This window comes from Anabrus simplex, chromosome 10, assembly GCF_040414725.1.
Source record: "Anabrus simplex isolate iqAnaSimp1 chromosome 10, ASM4041472v1, whole genome shotgun sequence".
NCBI classification, from domain to species: Eukaryota; Metazoa; Arthropoda; class Insecta; order Orthoptera; family Tettigoniidae; genus Anabrus; species Anabrus simplex.
The window spans coordinates 68,582,268-68,600,078 of NC_090274.1; the positions used below are offsets into that span (position 1 = coordinate 68,582,268).

Below are 17,811 nucleotides of genomic sequence, written 5' to 3' on the forward strand. Positions count from 1 at the left end.
ATTTCTCCTTGAAAAATATTACTAATGAATATGGTCTGTTCAAGAATGAATTTCCACACTCCTCTTTGTTTCAACAATCGTCTGTACTCCTTTACTTCTCTTATCATTTCCCTATTTGTTTTTCTCTACATTCATCTTATTCTTGTCATGGTGGATATGATGATAAGGAGATGAATAAAGGAATCATATCATGAATAAAGTTTGCAAGTATTCGATTTTTATTCATTCATTCAGTTTCACATCTCACTAATAATAATATATAATATTAACAAGACGCACAGCTCATTCATAAACAGTTATGATACAATAGTGACTGAGGAAGTAGAATATGTTTGGAGACTATCAGTGCGAGTGCTACTGACACTTCTCAGACAGCGCGTCCTTCAACAGTGTCTCGTTGGACGGGGGATAAATAGTGAGCATGGGCAAGAAGAGAGAGAGAGAGAGGAATCAGTCGTGTTTGAGGAGCTTAGAAGGCGAGGATGGGAGCGTGAGCGTAGGTCGTGGCGATGGGAGCGTGGGCATAGGTGGTGGCGATGGGGGCAGCATAAGCCAGAGGGGCAGCTACGGCAGCGGAGTGGAGGAATACAGGGCTGCGCTTCTTGCGTCCCAGAAGAGCGGCCTTAGCGGCGATGTGGGCGGCGTCGGCGACGGCTACAGGGGCAGCGTGGGCCACAGCGACGGGGGCAGCATGGGCCACAGCGACGGGGGCAGCATGGGCGGCGTAGCCGACAACAGTGGCGGGATGAGCGGACACGGAGGAGTAGCCGAAGGTGCTAACGGGGGCGGCGACTACAGCGGGAGCGGCAGCAACAACAGCGGGAGCGGCGTGGGCGACAGCTACGGGAGCAGCAGCGTGAGCTACGGCAAGGGGAGCAGCAGCGCTCAAGTATCCAGGGCTACGCCTCTTACGTCCCAGAAGAGCGGCCTTGGCGGCGACGTGGGCGTTGAAGTGGGCAGCACGAACGGCAGCATCAGTGGCAACGACGGCGGGAGCGGCAGCTACGACGGCGGGTCCGGCAGAAGCGGCCAGGGAAGGATCGTTGGTGGCAGCCACACGGAAGCCGTTCAGAGGATCAGACACGTACCTGGCGCTCTGGACCAGACCGTTAGAGTCCAAGTAGGAGTAGGCTCCCTGGGTGATTCCGTCAGCGGTGCGTACTTCGTGCTTGGCAGAGGTGTCTCCTTGGTAGCCATAAGCGTACTGGCCAAGGGTGTCCTGGGTGTGGTACTGGCTGGTCACAGCTCCAGGAGCAACAATGGCGCTGTAAGCTACTGGGGCAGCAGCGTAGGCGGTGTGGGCGATGGCGGGGGCACCAAGATAGCCGGGGTTGGCAGCAGCCAAAGCCACCAGGCAAGAGACAACGAGCTGTAAGAGAGAAATACTTATATAAGGATCTATGTTTGAACATGGAAAATACATGCGTGGTGTGTTATTCCTCTGAGGCAATGATTTCCACGTGCTGATGCCTTAGTATTTTCCTGTTGACTCACACTAAGGACAGCGATCGGTGAGGAAGGCCATTTATCCACCGTCATTTTAGATTTTAGGAAGCCAAGTATACTGTCACGCAGGAGTTCAGAGGTAAATTGCATGGAGGTGGCGACTTTAAAATTATAACGACTCCTTTCGCCAAGAGTAATGGAACTATATATGGGTGCCACCAGCCTCCTCTCTCTTATTAGTTTGAACGACTCAGGAATTCCTTGAACCATGGAAATGAAACACTTCTCAAGTGTAACACTCCGTACTTGTATACTTCAACCTGAATTTTCATTTTCTTGGCCTCTTCAAGTACTGAACAACAACGGAAAACCATTAAGGTGTGTGCTAAAAGGAGTATTACTGAAATCCAAAATGCATAAGTCTGAAACATAATTTGTTAATTTTAGTAGGAGTTTAGCCTTCAATTACTACATCATACGGAACGGACTTGTTACGCGCTTGGCGTAGTGCTGATAAAAGTTGGTAGGTTCGAACTCCACAGTGAATTTACGGTCAACGTCTTCCGAATGTCTTCACTGTTAAAATACTGACAAGAAAAAAATTATTTCACCACATTACGTGAGTTACTGGGTACTGTCTGCCAAAATTCTTAGTAACAGAAAAGACTGAGGGCGAATTTTATGTCAAATAATCTGGCATTTAGAATCAAATCGTTCAGAATTTATTTACCCTCGGTAAAGTTCGAAATATTTCAAAGTGTAAAAGGAGAAGTAAGGAGGCTGATAGTGTTCTTGCAAAATTATTAAACAGAACACTATTAGTTTCCTTATTATTAAATAAATCTTGTGAATGTTTAGGTATACAAATATATTTTTTTCAAATTACACTTCCATTTACTGTTTGATATTTAGTTTCAGTATAACAATACATTCGTCATGCCATACGCGAGCGAAGCTGGTCATGATTTGTGCACAGCAGGACAATATTCAGGTGGCCTAGTATCTGCCCGTTGACTCACATTAACAGTAGCGATAGCTGGCGGAAGGACAAGGCTGACCGCTATGCTGCCTGCTGCTCTTGACCCCGGAGTAAGATTGAAATCTACTATACAATTCAATACTCCTACTTTGAAACGTGTCCAGTTTTTAGAGTGATATAAATGAAGTTTTTCCAAGATATTAGAAGACAAGGTTCGAAAGCTAAGAATATATCAAAACCTGTGTGAACATGGATACTATTATAAATTTGGTGGTCAAGAAATGGATTACTGTTTCCTCTACAATATATTTCAGCGTGAATGAAATATCGCAACAAATAGCGTCGGATTTTCAGGTATCCATTTTAAAAGATTTCATACCCAGAACCCACGAATAGTCTGATCGTCCATGCATGAAAAGCCTTGGATAATGAAATCAGATGGCACAAACATTATTATTATTATTATTATTATTATTATTATTATTATTATTATTATTATTATTATTATTATTATTATTATTCATAGAGAAGAATTCGTCATGTGGTTATTAATGTCTTTATTCCTTGACCGTTCACTAGACGTGAGAGCTCAATGACCTTTACACTTACATCCACCCTAAAGCTACCGTGGTTCGTACCGGGGTTTTTGAAATGGAAACTAAAGTCCATGGGTTCAAAATCCAGATAAAACAGTGGTGTTTCCTATGATGATATACCCCTGATGGGCTTTGGCCTGCTGTGTGGTCAACACTCAGCGAGAAGACCTGCAGACTATGAGGAGCGCATTGTCAGCGTAACGAATACCCTCAGTCGTTATTCGTGGCCGCTCTTTCACCAGCAGATAGATACTCATTTTTTCTCACTTAAGCCGGTTGCACCTTGAAGCAGCCCTCAGATTCAAGTAAAAATTCCACACTAACCCGGGAATCGAATCCAGGCCTCGGGGTAAAAGGGAGGTTTGTTCCACCGGAGCCACTGGGCAGGCGATCATAATGCAGTGCGCATTACAATGTTCAGAGTAGTAATTAGAAAGTGTTTTATGCTACCAGCTTTAGTCCGTCCTGACTATCAGTAAAATTCTAACCCGTTAACTACCGTGTACCCCATAAATTTGGAAGCAGTTCTTACATTAAGGGTACCGACCATTTATTCTCATTTTCAATCAAAATTTGTAGAAGCTTGTGCGTGAAACGATCATTAATCAGTTTAAAACATATTTGGTGTGGAGTGTCGTTTGGAGGAAAACACGAAATTTACGTCATTTCTTAATATTTGCGCTTTTAAAGGGCTGTAAGTCATATTATTTTACGGACAATCCCACATTCCAAGGTTTTATTTTGTTCCCTGTGATCCAAATATTCCACCTGATATTATATTTTCACAACTAATTTCCCGCTCCGTCGATTGGGGCTCATGACAGATCATATTCAGGAAATGTCAGCTCTTTTAGACGTTTTAATAAATCTGGGAAACAACTTCATTTAAATAAATGAATAGCAAATTTTCTTCTTCTTTCCTGGACTATTCCCCAGTCATGTAAGGCCTGTTTTGCGCCAATTCCCTTCCTCCCGCCAACTCCCTGTCAAAGGAGATATCGATTAATGCGTGGAGTGGTTAGTGGTGTCATACATTGCGTATAAGACGATCATAAACACCCGCCCCCCCCCCCCACCCGGAGTCAGAGGAAATACCCAAACTCGTTTAAAATCCCCGGTCTGTCAAAGAATCCATTCAGCTAAGTAGCTGCGTGCTATGTCCGACACTGGTTAAATCATAGGCTATGGTTCGCATATTTGTACTTACTAACGTTGTTAACAAAACAAGAAAACCGCAATTGACCACAAGTGTGTTTATTGCATTGCACACTGAAGCTTGGTTATATCCTTAAATAAACCAGCAAAGAGACTGCCTTCTGTTAAATCCACGAGCTACTTCACAGGTGTAATTCTTTCACCGCGAACTTACCATACACTTCATGTTGAGAGGTTTTGTTGAGAACACTATAGGAGCGACTGTGCTAGACTCCACAGCCTGCTAGATTTTTATACCCTCACGCTGTTTGACCCTGCCCTTGTTGACAAAGCCTTTCTCTCCGTCATGACCGCGCGACTTCGGCGACCCCGCCCAGGAACCAACCAAATAGCCCCTGGTAGAACTCCAAAAGAAATTCAGTCAGAATGACATTCAGTAAGGTTATTGTTTCTCGCGTCTGAGTGAACTACTGATAAGCTGTGCAAATCGGTATTCTCTTCTTAGGAAGATGATCGTGGTTCGAAACCCAGCCAGTGCTTATGGAATTTTTGAAATAAATACCCACATCCCTGTAGAGGAACCGTGTATCTTAAGAAACCACTGGGTGGATGATGTGTAATACTGTATTTTTGTTATTAGCCTGCAGTAAGCACCATATTATGAGTTTTAAACCTTTTTACTAGTACTAGAGGGAACACATATATATATATTAAGAGTTTTGTCTGTACATTGCTCAGAATTTGAAAAGAATGGTATTTCTGTATCGGTCATGTCCATAGTAACAAGGAAATGCACTTTATACTTTTCCGTAATGTCTGTCTGTCTGTCTGTCTGTCTGTCTGTCTGTCTGTCTGTCTGTCTGTCTGTCTGTCTGCATGTATATTCACGCATCACGAGAAAACGGCTGAAGAGAATTTAATGAAAATCGGTATGTGAAGTCGGGGGATGAGCCACTATAATCTAGGCTATAAATCATTTTACTCGCGCTGAGTGAATTGGTAGTTTAGGGGAAGGCCTACAATTGAATTCTCAAATATTTATATTATTAGTGGTCCTATCGTAAAATACTGCACAACTAAAGTTATATAGAATTAAATTTCCGATCATTTATGCCATACATTGTTACCTTACCGGCTTTGATAACACAGATATTCATGAATTTGTATTTTTTGCTGCTAAGTCCATATCAACGCCGAGCTACGAGAAGATGTGTTAACAGAATTTAATGAAAGTCGGTATATAGAGTCGGGGAAAAAGAAACTACAGTCTACGTTATAAACAATTTTACTCACCCTGGATGAAATTGTAGTTTAGGGGAAGGCGCCTAAATTTTAATTTTTAAATACCTATGTTATTGGTCCTATCGAAGGGTACTACATAACAAATGATATAGAAAATGCAATTTCAGACCATTTATGTTTTATTCAATTTTACCGTACCAACTATGAGAGTATTTCAAAGTCGGAAGAAAACTAAATGTGAAGGCCTACAATATCGAAAGCGCATAACATTGATCAACAATAACATTACATTGATCATTGTTTGTGGTGATGTTCTTTGCCTCTTATGCTGCCGCTCAACTCCGGTAGATGGGATTACTGCTGTGTACCAACTATAACAGCCTGACTGAATATTGGCGGGAAATTGCTGGGGAGTTAGAAAACGTTCTTCTTTAGCATGTTATTCCTCTGGCTCATACATTTTCTGATACCGTACTGTTGGTATGTAACTCACTGGCTCATCTTCAATCCCTACTCTGACGCGCGCTGTTTGAATGACCAGTGTGCACTATTAAGGCAGAGGCTCACTCAGTAGTAGTAGTATGACCTGATCTACAATTACAATTTAGACATATTCCAAATTATAGCACCACAATTCACTAAATAACTCAAAATTCAACCCTGAAAAGAGCCGTTTCTTTAAAAGAGCTTCTTCTCTTCACTTTATTAAATTCTACATTCATTTCATTCAAAATTAGCAGTGAAGAGGGGGTTTCTCCTCTGGCTTGGAGGAAAAAATTGCCTCCAAGATAGTAAAAGGGCATAGTTTTTGATCTGGGACTCTCCACTATTCGACCCCCCCCCCCCCCCGTCCCCGCCGAAAAAGACTAAAAGTGTTCACGGATCACGGCTGTCTGCGGCCAGGTCATTCCTGCTCCGGAACGTTGAACTATTAGATCGGCAGCGTAGTACTGTTCCTTAAAAGTGAGAAAATGTGTGGGTTTTTTTATTTGATCGAGTACTTCATGTGAAATCATTGCTTTTACTCGCGCCATTCCTACTGACGTCATTGTAATGAACTATGTTCATTTCAGTTGAGAAAACCACTAAGACAGTCCTTCTGAGGATGTAAAAAGGCAGGTGGAGAGTGAGTATCTGCCATTATAATGAAATTCCCCAACCTGATTGTGAATGATGGTAGGCAAGTGGGCCTACCATTACAATGAAAATTCCGTAACCCAGTCTTCATATGAGAAAAAACGTTTGGTGATTTCTCCGTCGCTTTTCCACGGTAACGTGAAGAGCTGTGCAATTTAATACAGTCTTGCTCACAACGTGTACACTACCTAACCTACAATTCTGTATACAATGTAGAATTCTGTAGCGAAGCAAGGATACACCAGCTACATTCATACAAAAATGTAAACACTTATGCGTTGAGATGACAAACATTTAAGACTAGCTGATGTACCCGTGCTTCGCTACGGAATTCTACATTGTATACAGAAATCTAGGTTAGGTAATGTACTCGTTGTGAGTAAGATTGCATTAAATTGCACAGCTCTTAACGTTACCCTAGAAACGCGACGGGGAAGTCACGAAACGTCTTTTCTCATATGAAGATTGGGTTAGGGGATTTTCATTGTAATGGTATGTCCGCTTGCGTACCATCAGTCACAATCAGTTTGGGGAGTTTTCATTATAATGGCAGACACTCACTCTCCACCTGCCTTTTTACATCCTCAGAAATACTGTCTTAGTCGTTTTCCCAACTGAAATCAACATAGGTCATTACAATGACGTCAGTAGGAATCGTGCCCTTAAAAGCAATGCTATCATATGAAATACTCGATTAAATGAAAAACCACACATTTTCTCAGTTTTAAGGAACAGTACTACGCTGCCGATCTAACAGTCCAAAGTTCCAGAGCAGGAATGACCAGGCCGCAAGCAGCCGTGATCCGTGAACACTCTTCGTTTTTTCGGGGGGGAATAGTGGAGAGTCCCAGGGCAAAAATTATGCCCTTTTACTGATCTGTTTCCTAGGAGTACCCGATGAGTTGGAAAATCTCAGTTCTCTACACTGGGTGGGGGGGGGGAGGACTATCTGACGTGAAGGTAAATTTTTCCTCCAAGCCAGTGGAGAAACCCCCTCTTCGCAGCTAATTTTGAATGAAATGAATGCCGAATTTAATAAAGTGAAGAGAAAGAAGCTCTTTTTAAGAAACGGCTCTTTTCAGGGTTGAAATTTGAGTTATTTAGCGAATTGTGGTGCTATAATTTGGAATAGGCCGAGGTCGTACTACTACTACTAAGTGAGCGTCTGCCTTAAGTGTGCACACTGCTCACTCCAATCTGAGCGTCGGAGTAAGGATCGAATAGCAGGAATACTCTGATGGACCAGTGTGTTACGTACCAGCAGTATCAGAGAATACATGAACCAGACGAATGGCATGCTAAAGAAGAAAGTTATGCGATTCCCCATCTATTTCCTGCCAATGTTCAGTCAGGCTGTTATACTCGCTACGTAGCAGTAATCCCATCTATCGGAGCTCGAAAATGTTGTGAGATGGACAGCAGGGAATGGTATGATGATAAACGGGGTTAAAAGTCAGGTTGTGAGTTTCACAAATAGGAAAAGTCCTCTCAGTTTTAATTACTGCGTTGATGGGGTGAAAGTTCCTTTTGGGGATCATTGTAGGTATCTGCGTGTTAATATACGGAAAGATCATCATTCGGGTAATCACATAAATGGGATTGTAAATAAAGGGTACCGATCTCTGCACATGGTTATGAGAGTGTTTAGGGGTTGTAGTAAGGATGTAAATGAGAGGGCATATAAGTTTCTGGTAAGACCCCAACTAGAGTATGGTTCCACTGTATGGGACCCTCACCAGGATTACCTGATTCAAGAACTGGAAAAAATCCAAAGAGAAGCAGCTCGATTTGTTCTGGGTGATTTCCGACAAAAGAGTAGCGTTACAAAAATGTTGCAATGTTTGGGTTGGGAAGAATTGAGAGAAAGAAGAAGAGCTGCTCGACTAAGTGGTAAGTTCCGAGCTGTCAGCAGAGAGATGGCGTGGAATGACATTAGTAGACAAATAAATCTGAGTGGCGTTTATAAAAGTACGAAAGATCACAATGTGAAGATAAAGTTGGAATTCAAGAGGACAAACTGGGGAAAATATTCACATATAGGAAGGGGAGTTAGGGATTGGAATAACTTACCAAGGGAGACGTCCAATAAACTTCCAATTTCTTTGAAATCGTTTAGGAAAAGGCTAGAAAAGCAACAGATAGGGAATCTGCCACCTGATCGACTGCCCTAAATGCAGATCAGTATTCATTCATTCATTTGAGTGGCAACACATCACAACAATGATCAGTATAATGTTATTGTTGATCAATGTTATGCGCTTTCGATAATGTTGGCCTTCACATTTAGTTTTCTTCCGATCCTCAAATACCACTCTTATCATAGTCGGTACCACGGTAGCTAGAAGAGAGACTGTAGGTGTCATGCGCAGCCGGCCTGGAGCGTGTGACGTCAGCGGACCGCGGACCGTCTGCCAGGCGCTGTAACTTGCTACAAATCAGTGTGCCGAGCGCCCCACTTATCTTCCTTATCACAAATACGTTTACGTTGTAATATAATCTTTTCACACGAAAACCACTAAGATATTGCCTAAAAGAATTATTTTTATTATTTTGTTTGTGTGCTTTCGTAAATATCGCAGACCTACTTTAAAACCCAGAATAGTTTAAAAATCATTTTTAAAAGCTTCAATACACCGAAAATGTTAGTATTTACATTTCCCATTTACTTGAAAGAATTTAACGTAAGTACCCTATACACCCTATACACCAAAGCTTGACAATCAAGAAATGATATTAAACCTAAATAAAATACAGTACACAAGATTAAATACTGCATGTTGTTACTTTTCCTGAAAATAGTAAGTACTGTACTAACATTATTGCTTTTATTATTACTAACAAAAATCAATAATAATAATAATAATAATAATAATAATAATAATAATAATAATAATAATTGTACCGGTTGGTACACCTATACGCCGCACATTTGAATTTTCCTCCTTAAACTACTCCTCTACAGCTGAAACTCTGAACTTTAAAACTGAATTAATTCCACCTTTTATCTGAAGATGTCACTGTGTTAATTTCGAATGGTTTTTGTTTACTAATTATCAAGAAGTGTGGACATTCTCTCACAGATGTTTCTATCAAAAACTATGATTATGCACCCTGGTGCGAAGTGAAGGAACTTTTCTTGAAGATGTTTTATACTCATAAGTTTTCCTATAACTAAATTTCGTTCTTTCATTTGTAGGTTGGCAATATAAATCTTTCTTTCCGCCAGTTTTGAACTTAGCCAATCACGAATTTCTTTAATTAATTTTGGACCAATAGTGTCCCTCAATTTTTGATCTGTAACTTTTGGGGAACCAATAAACGCCTGTGACTGTGTCTTAATTATTCATGAAAGGTCTCGAATCTTCCATGAGGGTTTAAAAACTGCTGATTTTCATGGCTCGTGGCCACTTCAACAACATCTTGCTTAGTGTATGGAAGTATAGCAGGGGGCGGGTTACGCCTCTTCCTTCGAGCAGCAGCTCTTCAGCAAAGGTAAACATCTTTATTTATTTCTTGGTCAGCAGTTTAACCCCCGGGGAAGGTTCGAAACCTTTTCAAAGTATCCTACCTGTTCAAAAATGTAACTTAGTGCCGGCTTATGTAAACGTTTTCCTATTACCTTAACTGTAAATCTGGGATAGAGAGTGCCTTACCCTCTCGAGCTCCCCTTCAATTTGGATTTGAGGTGGCTACGTTTTCATAACCGATTTTCTTCTCTTCAGTAATGTGTTAAATTATTTTTCTTATACGAGTCACCTCTATAGTATGGGAATATTAACGCCTCTTAGGTTTTAACAAGCTTTCATGTAGGAGTGCAGGTACACGCCTCCATTCATCTTGATTCTTTTTGGGGCCATTTAATTAACCTGTTCCTTTTCCACGAAGGCCCAGTAGATTGGGTACTAGATACCTATGTTTCTTGATAAGTGTGCCTTGAGGGCAGTTGATAGTAATGTTGGTTGTTGCCTTTGATAGGCTTGAAAGATTGAGAGCGGTCAGTTCTTTCTGGTATTTTGAAAGGTGCCTCTAGGAGGCTTAATATTACTAGGCGGGAGCAAGTGCTCCATGTTCTGAGGGGTTTTCTGCCCTTTGGTAATATGTTGGTTGTGAGCTGAGAGCTCAGGAATAGTAAAAAATTAGGGCTTGTGGCCCAGATTGTTAAAATCTATCTAAATCTCAGCTTTCTTGGTCTTGTACCTGATTTGACTTGTTGTACTCGTTAAGTTTTCAAATTCTATTTAAAATTTTTTTAAATGTTGTTGTCTGTTGAAAATATAACCTTTATTTAAATTTTAAATTCATCTTTCGGACTTGTAGTTAGACCCATTCCAGCCCACACCTTCTTTCACCTCTGCTGATCCACCAAAACACGGTAACAACAATAATAATAATAATAATAATAATAATAATAATAATAATAATAATAATAATAATAATAATAATAATAATAATAATAATAATAATAGTCAACTCCTCTGATGAGGTAAACGTCAGGAAGGAAATTTAGACGAAAAAACTCGGTACGAAGTTTCATCTCGCCTCATACACGAAACCGTAGAGAAACGGGATAAAGGTTTGACACATACTAATATTATTGTTGTTGTTGTTATTATTATTATTAGAGCAAAAATTCAAGTTTTACTTCTTTCTCCAATCAAATAACAAATTATGAAAGTATCACAAGATATTAAACATCTAAACAAGATCAAAAATTAATAAGTTGAGATCATCAATACTATTAACAATAACGGAGGTTATATTAAGTACGAATACCTTTAACATTGTAGAGATCCACTCTCAAACCAAGTAGCATTACAAGGAAAGGTATCACCGGGGGAGTTGGCTGTGCAGTTTAGGGGCGCGCAGCAGGCTTTTGCTGTCCCATCGTCGCCATAAGACCTATATGTGTCTGTGCGACGTAAAGCAAATAGAAAAAAAAGTATCATACTAAAAGAGTCCTGACGAATTCATCCAAGGACGGTTTATACACAGAGTGGGATTTAAAGATCCATCTTTCCACTTTTAAAATTTTCCAGTCTGGCACATTTACGCACCGAAAAGGAAGTCCGTGTAATTAGAACTCACCTACTCTAAAAAAAGGTAACCAAGGAACAGTTACAAATTTAAATTTCAAATGGGATCAACTCGTTCAAATTCATGAGCTGGACTCACATTGTATAGTTCGTCACTGGGAAAATTAAAAATAAACGAGCAGAAAAAACTGTTTTAGCAAAGGCTGAAAATACTAAAAGGTCAGAAGTTCAACATCACATTAAATCATCATAGGAATGACATAAGCGAAATAAACTAATGAGGCACAGGTGCCCAATGCAATCAGGGGATAAGCCCAACCTACGTTGCGATTAGTAGAAGCTGAAACTAGAATCCTATACCGTTAAGAGTGTTTAAATATTTTAAAAACCCAGTAGCAGTAGGAGAAAAATGAGGAGGGTACCAAGGGTAAATTACTGGAACATCCTAGTGAAGATCCAAGTCTCAGCACAAACGTTAGGCCCGCATGGCCAAAAGTGCTTGTCCTATTATTCGCTAATTGGCACAAATATTCCTTGCATAATTTAGTTGAAAAATCCCCTACCACTTAGTTAATAACAAACTATTAGTCTGTAAAATATCTCCCAAAACCGGACAGAAGCCACTCAGATCCGAGGTACTCTTCACATTTTGAAGATTGCCCTCACATGACTACAGGTTCAATTCCACACGCGTACAAGATGTCCGGTAAAGAAATTCCACGCTCTTTTACAGACAGCTGGATGTCTGTTGACTGGACACAGTTAGATCCGTCATAACTGCCGCACGGAAAATGAGGGAATCCACCTCAAATAAATGTATCACGGCTACTCAAGTCTCTGGGAATCAGGGACAGGTGGCGAACAGTACAGAGTAAGAAGGAGTTACGTGAACGTTGGTGATCCACGAAATATCAAAGTAATATTTCTCACAAACGAAAGGTAATCATTGATTATCTCAAATAAAGTCTCAAATCCCAGGTTGATTAAGAAATACAGTCGTTACTAGCAAGAAATATGTATACGTATTTACTGGCTGTAAATAGGAGTCCATGGTGTTGCATTCCGCTGCTTGCGCCGTCTTTTGTTCCTTTCTTGAGGTCCAGGGCTGGCACCGATGAATGGGAATGCTATGTCTGCGATTTTTGTTATCTTTGGCCATATGTCTTGCATTCCGCTGCTCGCGCCGTCTTTTTTTTTCTTGATGTCCAGGGCTGGCACCAACGAGCTCTCTTTCTAGCGAATGGGCGGGTATTTTGTTGAAAAATAGCATGATCCCTGGACCAATAAATCGTTTAATGAATCAGTTAATGCACATGAAGTGACAACCCACCAAATTACATCGAATGAGAAAAATCAACAAAACGATACCAAAGAACTTAGTGAGCAAAGACATCACAGACGAGAGTGTTGGACAAACAAAACACTTACGGAAGCGCTGCGACGTAGCAGAAATAGTTGTTGTAAGGTAGTAAGAATGTATTCTCTAAAATAAAATATTTCGTATTATTTCTTAATTAACCTGGGATTTGAGACTTTATTTGAGTAAATGCAATTACTGTTTTCCATTTGTGACAAATATTACAGTGATATTTCGTGGAACACCATCATTCACGTAACCGTAAGAAGGTATACTACTAGATGCACGCAGAATAAATGTAACAATGGTAGACTAATTACAAGGAAAGTCGCATTTTCATATAACAGTTATTATAAACACAAGCTGCCTGCTGTCATTTCTTGATGGATACAGTACTTTTGCATCCATCTCTTGGCACAGGCCAGAGTAAAGTGTAGCTTCCACCGAAGTCCCAGTCAACATCCATGGCTGTGACAACATGGAAGTTGCTGGGGTATGGGTAGTGCTGAGTAATGACATTCAGAGCATGACTAGTGCATCTGAATGTTGTGAAAGGTGCAGCTCATAGGGTCAGTCGTGCTGCAATAGTACTTTCTGACCCAGTGAGGAAAGCAATGGCAAACTACCTCACTCCTCATCTTGCCTAGTACGCCTCATTTTGGTGCTGCCATTGGTTTTGGGGTTTTCCTTATAACCGCATAACCTTTGGTGGTGCTATTTGAGGATCCAACCAGCCTCTGGGCTGATGACCTAACAGACAGACATAAACACGAGATAATTAGAGTCTTTAACTATGATGTGTAACGAAAACTTAGCGTGATTTTTGTAGGCTGAGGATGATATTAAATGTGCTCGAAACCTAAGTTCCTGATTTCGAATAATTAGTGGTAAAAGCCACTACTCTAAATGTACGTTATTAGAATCGCCTGCTGGTCTCTATAAAATTGTTTATTCATGGTTCATGGTGTGGGTTACTGTAGTCACATCCTAGTTCGTGAACCATGGGCAACAGCTAAGTGACCTAGTATGTGGTCCTGAGAGTCGCGATACCAGTTGTTATGCAATGGAAGTGGCCATCTTGGACATATTCTCTCATGACCCTCCTTGTGCTCAGGTGGCGAGGACTACGCAATCCACCGGTGGTCCCTAACCCGTTGGACAATAGTGTCTCACTTGGACTATGTGTAAGTAGGGCAGTATCCTGATTCATGAACTCATGGAGATCATAGCATTTTAAGCAAGCCTCGGACAGTCGAGGGACAACTTGGCGAACGAAATGGAATTCGATGGGGAGCTATCAATATTAATGGGGCTTATGGGAGAAAGAAAGTAGAACTAGCTGAGTCAGCAAAGAGGATGCATCTGTATGTGCTACGAGTAAGTGATATTCGGGTAAGGGGAGATAACGAGGAAGAGATAGAAGATTATAAAGTGCACTTGACGGGTGTTAAAAATGAAAGGGCAGAGTATGGAGTAGGACTGCTTATCAGGAATACTATTGCACGCAACATAGTTTCTGTCAGGCACGTAAATGAGCGATTGGTATGGGTAGATTTGGCAATTGAAGAAATTAGGAGGAGAATTGTCTCAGTGTATTCACCATATGAAGGTGCAGATGAGCATGAAGTTGACAAGTTTTATCCAGCATTGAGTGACATCGTAGTCAGGGTCAACAGCAAGGATAGGATAGTGCTAATGGGCAATTTCAATGCGAGAGTTGGAAATAGAACTGAAGGATACGAAAGGGTGATTGTTAAATGTGGGTAAGATATGAAAGCTAATAGGAATGGGAAGAGTTTGCTGGACTTCTGTGCTAGTATTGGATTAGAAGTTACGAATACATTCTTCAAGCATAAGGCTATCCACCGCTATACATGAAAGAGTGGGTGTACCAGATCCATAATAGACTTCGAACTCAGAAAATCTGTTAGGTATTTAGGGGTTCTTCGGGGATTTTTCGACAACACAGACCACTATATGATCTTTACTGAAATAAGTATCTGTAGGCCTAGGACAGGGAAAGTGAAATCTGTCTGGAAACGAATAAGGGTAGAAAATCTCCAGGACGAGGAAATTAGAGAGAAATACACGGATATGATTTGTGAGAAGTTCCGAACAGTGGACAGTAAGCAGGTTCAGAATATAGGAAGAGAATGGGTAGCATTCAGGGATGCTGTAGTGGAAACAGCAAGGGAATGCCTAGGAACAACTGTGTGTAAAGATGGGGGAAAAACGAACATCTTTCTGGAACGATGAAGTGAGAGAAGCTTGTAAAACGTAACAAGAAGGCTTATCAGAAATGGCTCCAAACAAGGGCTGATGCAGACAGGGAGTTATACCTAGATGAATGAAACAGAGCCTAACAAATAGCTGTTGAATCCGAAAAGAAGTCGTGGGAAGATTTTGGTAATAACCTGGAAAGGCTAGGTCAAGCAGTAGGGAAACCTTTCTGGACAGTAATAAAGAATCTTAGGAAGGGAGAGAAAAGGGAAATGAACTGTGGTTTGGGTAATTCGGGTAACTGATAATATATCCCATGGAATCACTGGACAGGTGGAGGGAATATACTGAAAATCTTCTCAACGTAAAAGGAAATCGTCACGGTGGTGTCACGAACAACCGAGCTCATGGGGAGTAGGAAAATGATATTGGTGTAATTACGCTTGAGGAAGTGGAAAGGTTGGTAAATAAACTCCATTGTCATGAAGCAGAAGGAATGGACGAAATTAGATCTGAAATGGTGAAGTATAGGGGGAAGGCAGGGATGAAATGGCTCTATAGAGCAGTAAGATTAGCATTGGACAAAAGCAGTAATTGCACCTACCTGTAATCATGGGAACAGGAATGATTTCAACTACTATCGAGGTATCTCATCGATTAGTATACCACGCAAAGTATTCACTGGCATCTTGGAAGGTAGGGTGCGATCAGTCGTTGAGAGGAAGTTGGATGAAAATAAGTGTGGTGTCAGACCACAGATGGGCTGTCAGGATCAGATTTTCAGTATGTGCCAGGTAATAGAAGAATGCTATGAGAGGAATAGACAATTGTGGTTATGTTTCGTAGATCTAAAGAAAGCCTATGACAAGGTACCGAGGGAAAAGATGTTCACCGTACTGGGGGACTATAGGATCAAGGGTAGATTATTACAATCAATCTAAGGCATTTATGTTGACAGTTGGGCTGCAGTGAGAATTTATGGTAGAATGAGTTCTTGGTTCAGGGTACTTACAGGGTTTAGACAAGGCTGTAATTTTTCACCTTTGTTGTTTCTAGTTTACATAGATCATCTGCTGAAAGGTAAAACGTAGCAGAGAGGGATTCAGTTAGGTGGAAATGTAGTAAGCAGTCTGGCCTATGTTGACGACTTGGTCTTAATGGCAGATTGTGCCGAAAACTCGCAGTCTAATATCTTGCAACTTGAAAAGAGGTACAATGAGTATGGTATGAAAATTAGCCTTTCGAAGACTAAATTCAACGGAATTAAATGTCAGGTTGGTGATATAAAACTGGAACAGGTAGTTAATTTTAAGTATTTAGGTTGCGTGTTCTCCCAGGATGGTAATATAGTAAGTGAAATTGAATCAAGGTGGAGTAAAGTTAATGCAGTGAGCTCGCAGTTGTGATCAACAGTATTCTGTAAGAAGGAAGACAGCTCCCAGACGAAACTGCCTTTACAACTGTCTGTTTTCAGACCAATTCTGCTTTACGGGAGTGAAAGCTGGATGTACTTATGATATGTTATTCATAAGTTAGAAGTAACAGACATGAAAGTAGCGAGAATGATTTCTGGTACAAACAGGTGGGAACAATGGCAGGAGGGTACTCGGAATGGGGGGGGAGATAAATGTTAAGTTAGGAATTAACTCGACGGATGAAGTTGTACGCATAAACCGGCGTCGTTGATAGGGTCATGTGAGGCGAATGGAGGAATATAGGTTACCTAGGAGTATAATGGACATGGACTCTGTTATGAAGGTTAAGGGAAGTAGAGGTAGACCAAGACGACGATGGTTAGACACAGTTGCTACCGATTTAAAGATAAGAGGTATAGAACTAAATGAGGCAAACAGAGGAATGTGGCGATGTTTAGTAAATTCACAGAGGCTTGCAGACTGAACGCTGAAAGACATGAGGGGTCTATAATGATGATGTATGTATGTATTCAGATAGATTAAAAGATAATGTACCAAATTTGTCTACTGTAGCTAAGACAGTATTGGATGCAATTGATAACTGGGGATGTATAAATAAGCTAGAATTAAATTATCAAAAGACGAGTGGCCTGTTCATTAGGATTAAGAGGAGGGTTCAAACACCTATGGTTCAAATACATGGGCAAATTATAAAACTGGTTCATTTATGTGTTGTTCTGGACAGATATTTCACTTTTAGAGCAAATTTTATTGTGTTATCTGCCAAAGCTTGCAAGTTTTTTTCAGGTTTCAGTATTGCTACAGGAAGGACTTGGGGCTTAAATGCAGATTTAATAAAAGTAATATTACATGGCGCGTTGGAACCTTTACTCTTTGCTTCCTTATTATTTATTTATTTATTTATTTATTTATTTATTTATTTATTTATTTATTTATTTATTTATTTATTTATTTATTTATTTATGTAATGCACGACAGTAGACTAACTGAAGAAATACATTAAGTGAAAATTTACATACGTACATCTTCATTATACTGTATAATGTTATGCCTTTCAGCGTTCAGTCTGCAAGCCACTGTAAATTTACAAATCACCGCTACAATCCTCTATCTGTAACTATTTTGGGGGCCATGTTTAGTTCTGTAGCTCTTATCTTTAAATCCTTAGGAACTGACTCTAACCACCGTCGTCTTGATTTCCCTCTAATCA

The 17,811-nt window shown here is 40.5% G+C and overlaps 1 protein-coding gene across 1 annotated transcript; it reads right to left on the reverse strand.

The window, feature by feature from the left end:
* Positions 1 to 469: 469 nt before the first annotated feature.
* On the reverse strand, positions 470 to 4,421 carry LOC136881819 (cuticle protein 16.5-like). Its single transcript, XM_067154256.2, has 2 exons — positions 4,391 to 4,421; positions 470 to 1,369 (listed from the first exon to the last, which is right to left on the reverse strand). The coding sequence occupies exons 1-2, from the start codon at positions 4,400 to 4,402 to the stop codon at positions 470 to 472; spliced, it is 912 nt and encodes a 303-aa protein (XP_067010357.2). The 5' UTR covers positions 4,403 to 4,421.
* Between the last annotated feature and the right edge of the window lie 13,390 nt (positions 4,422 to 17,811).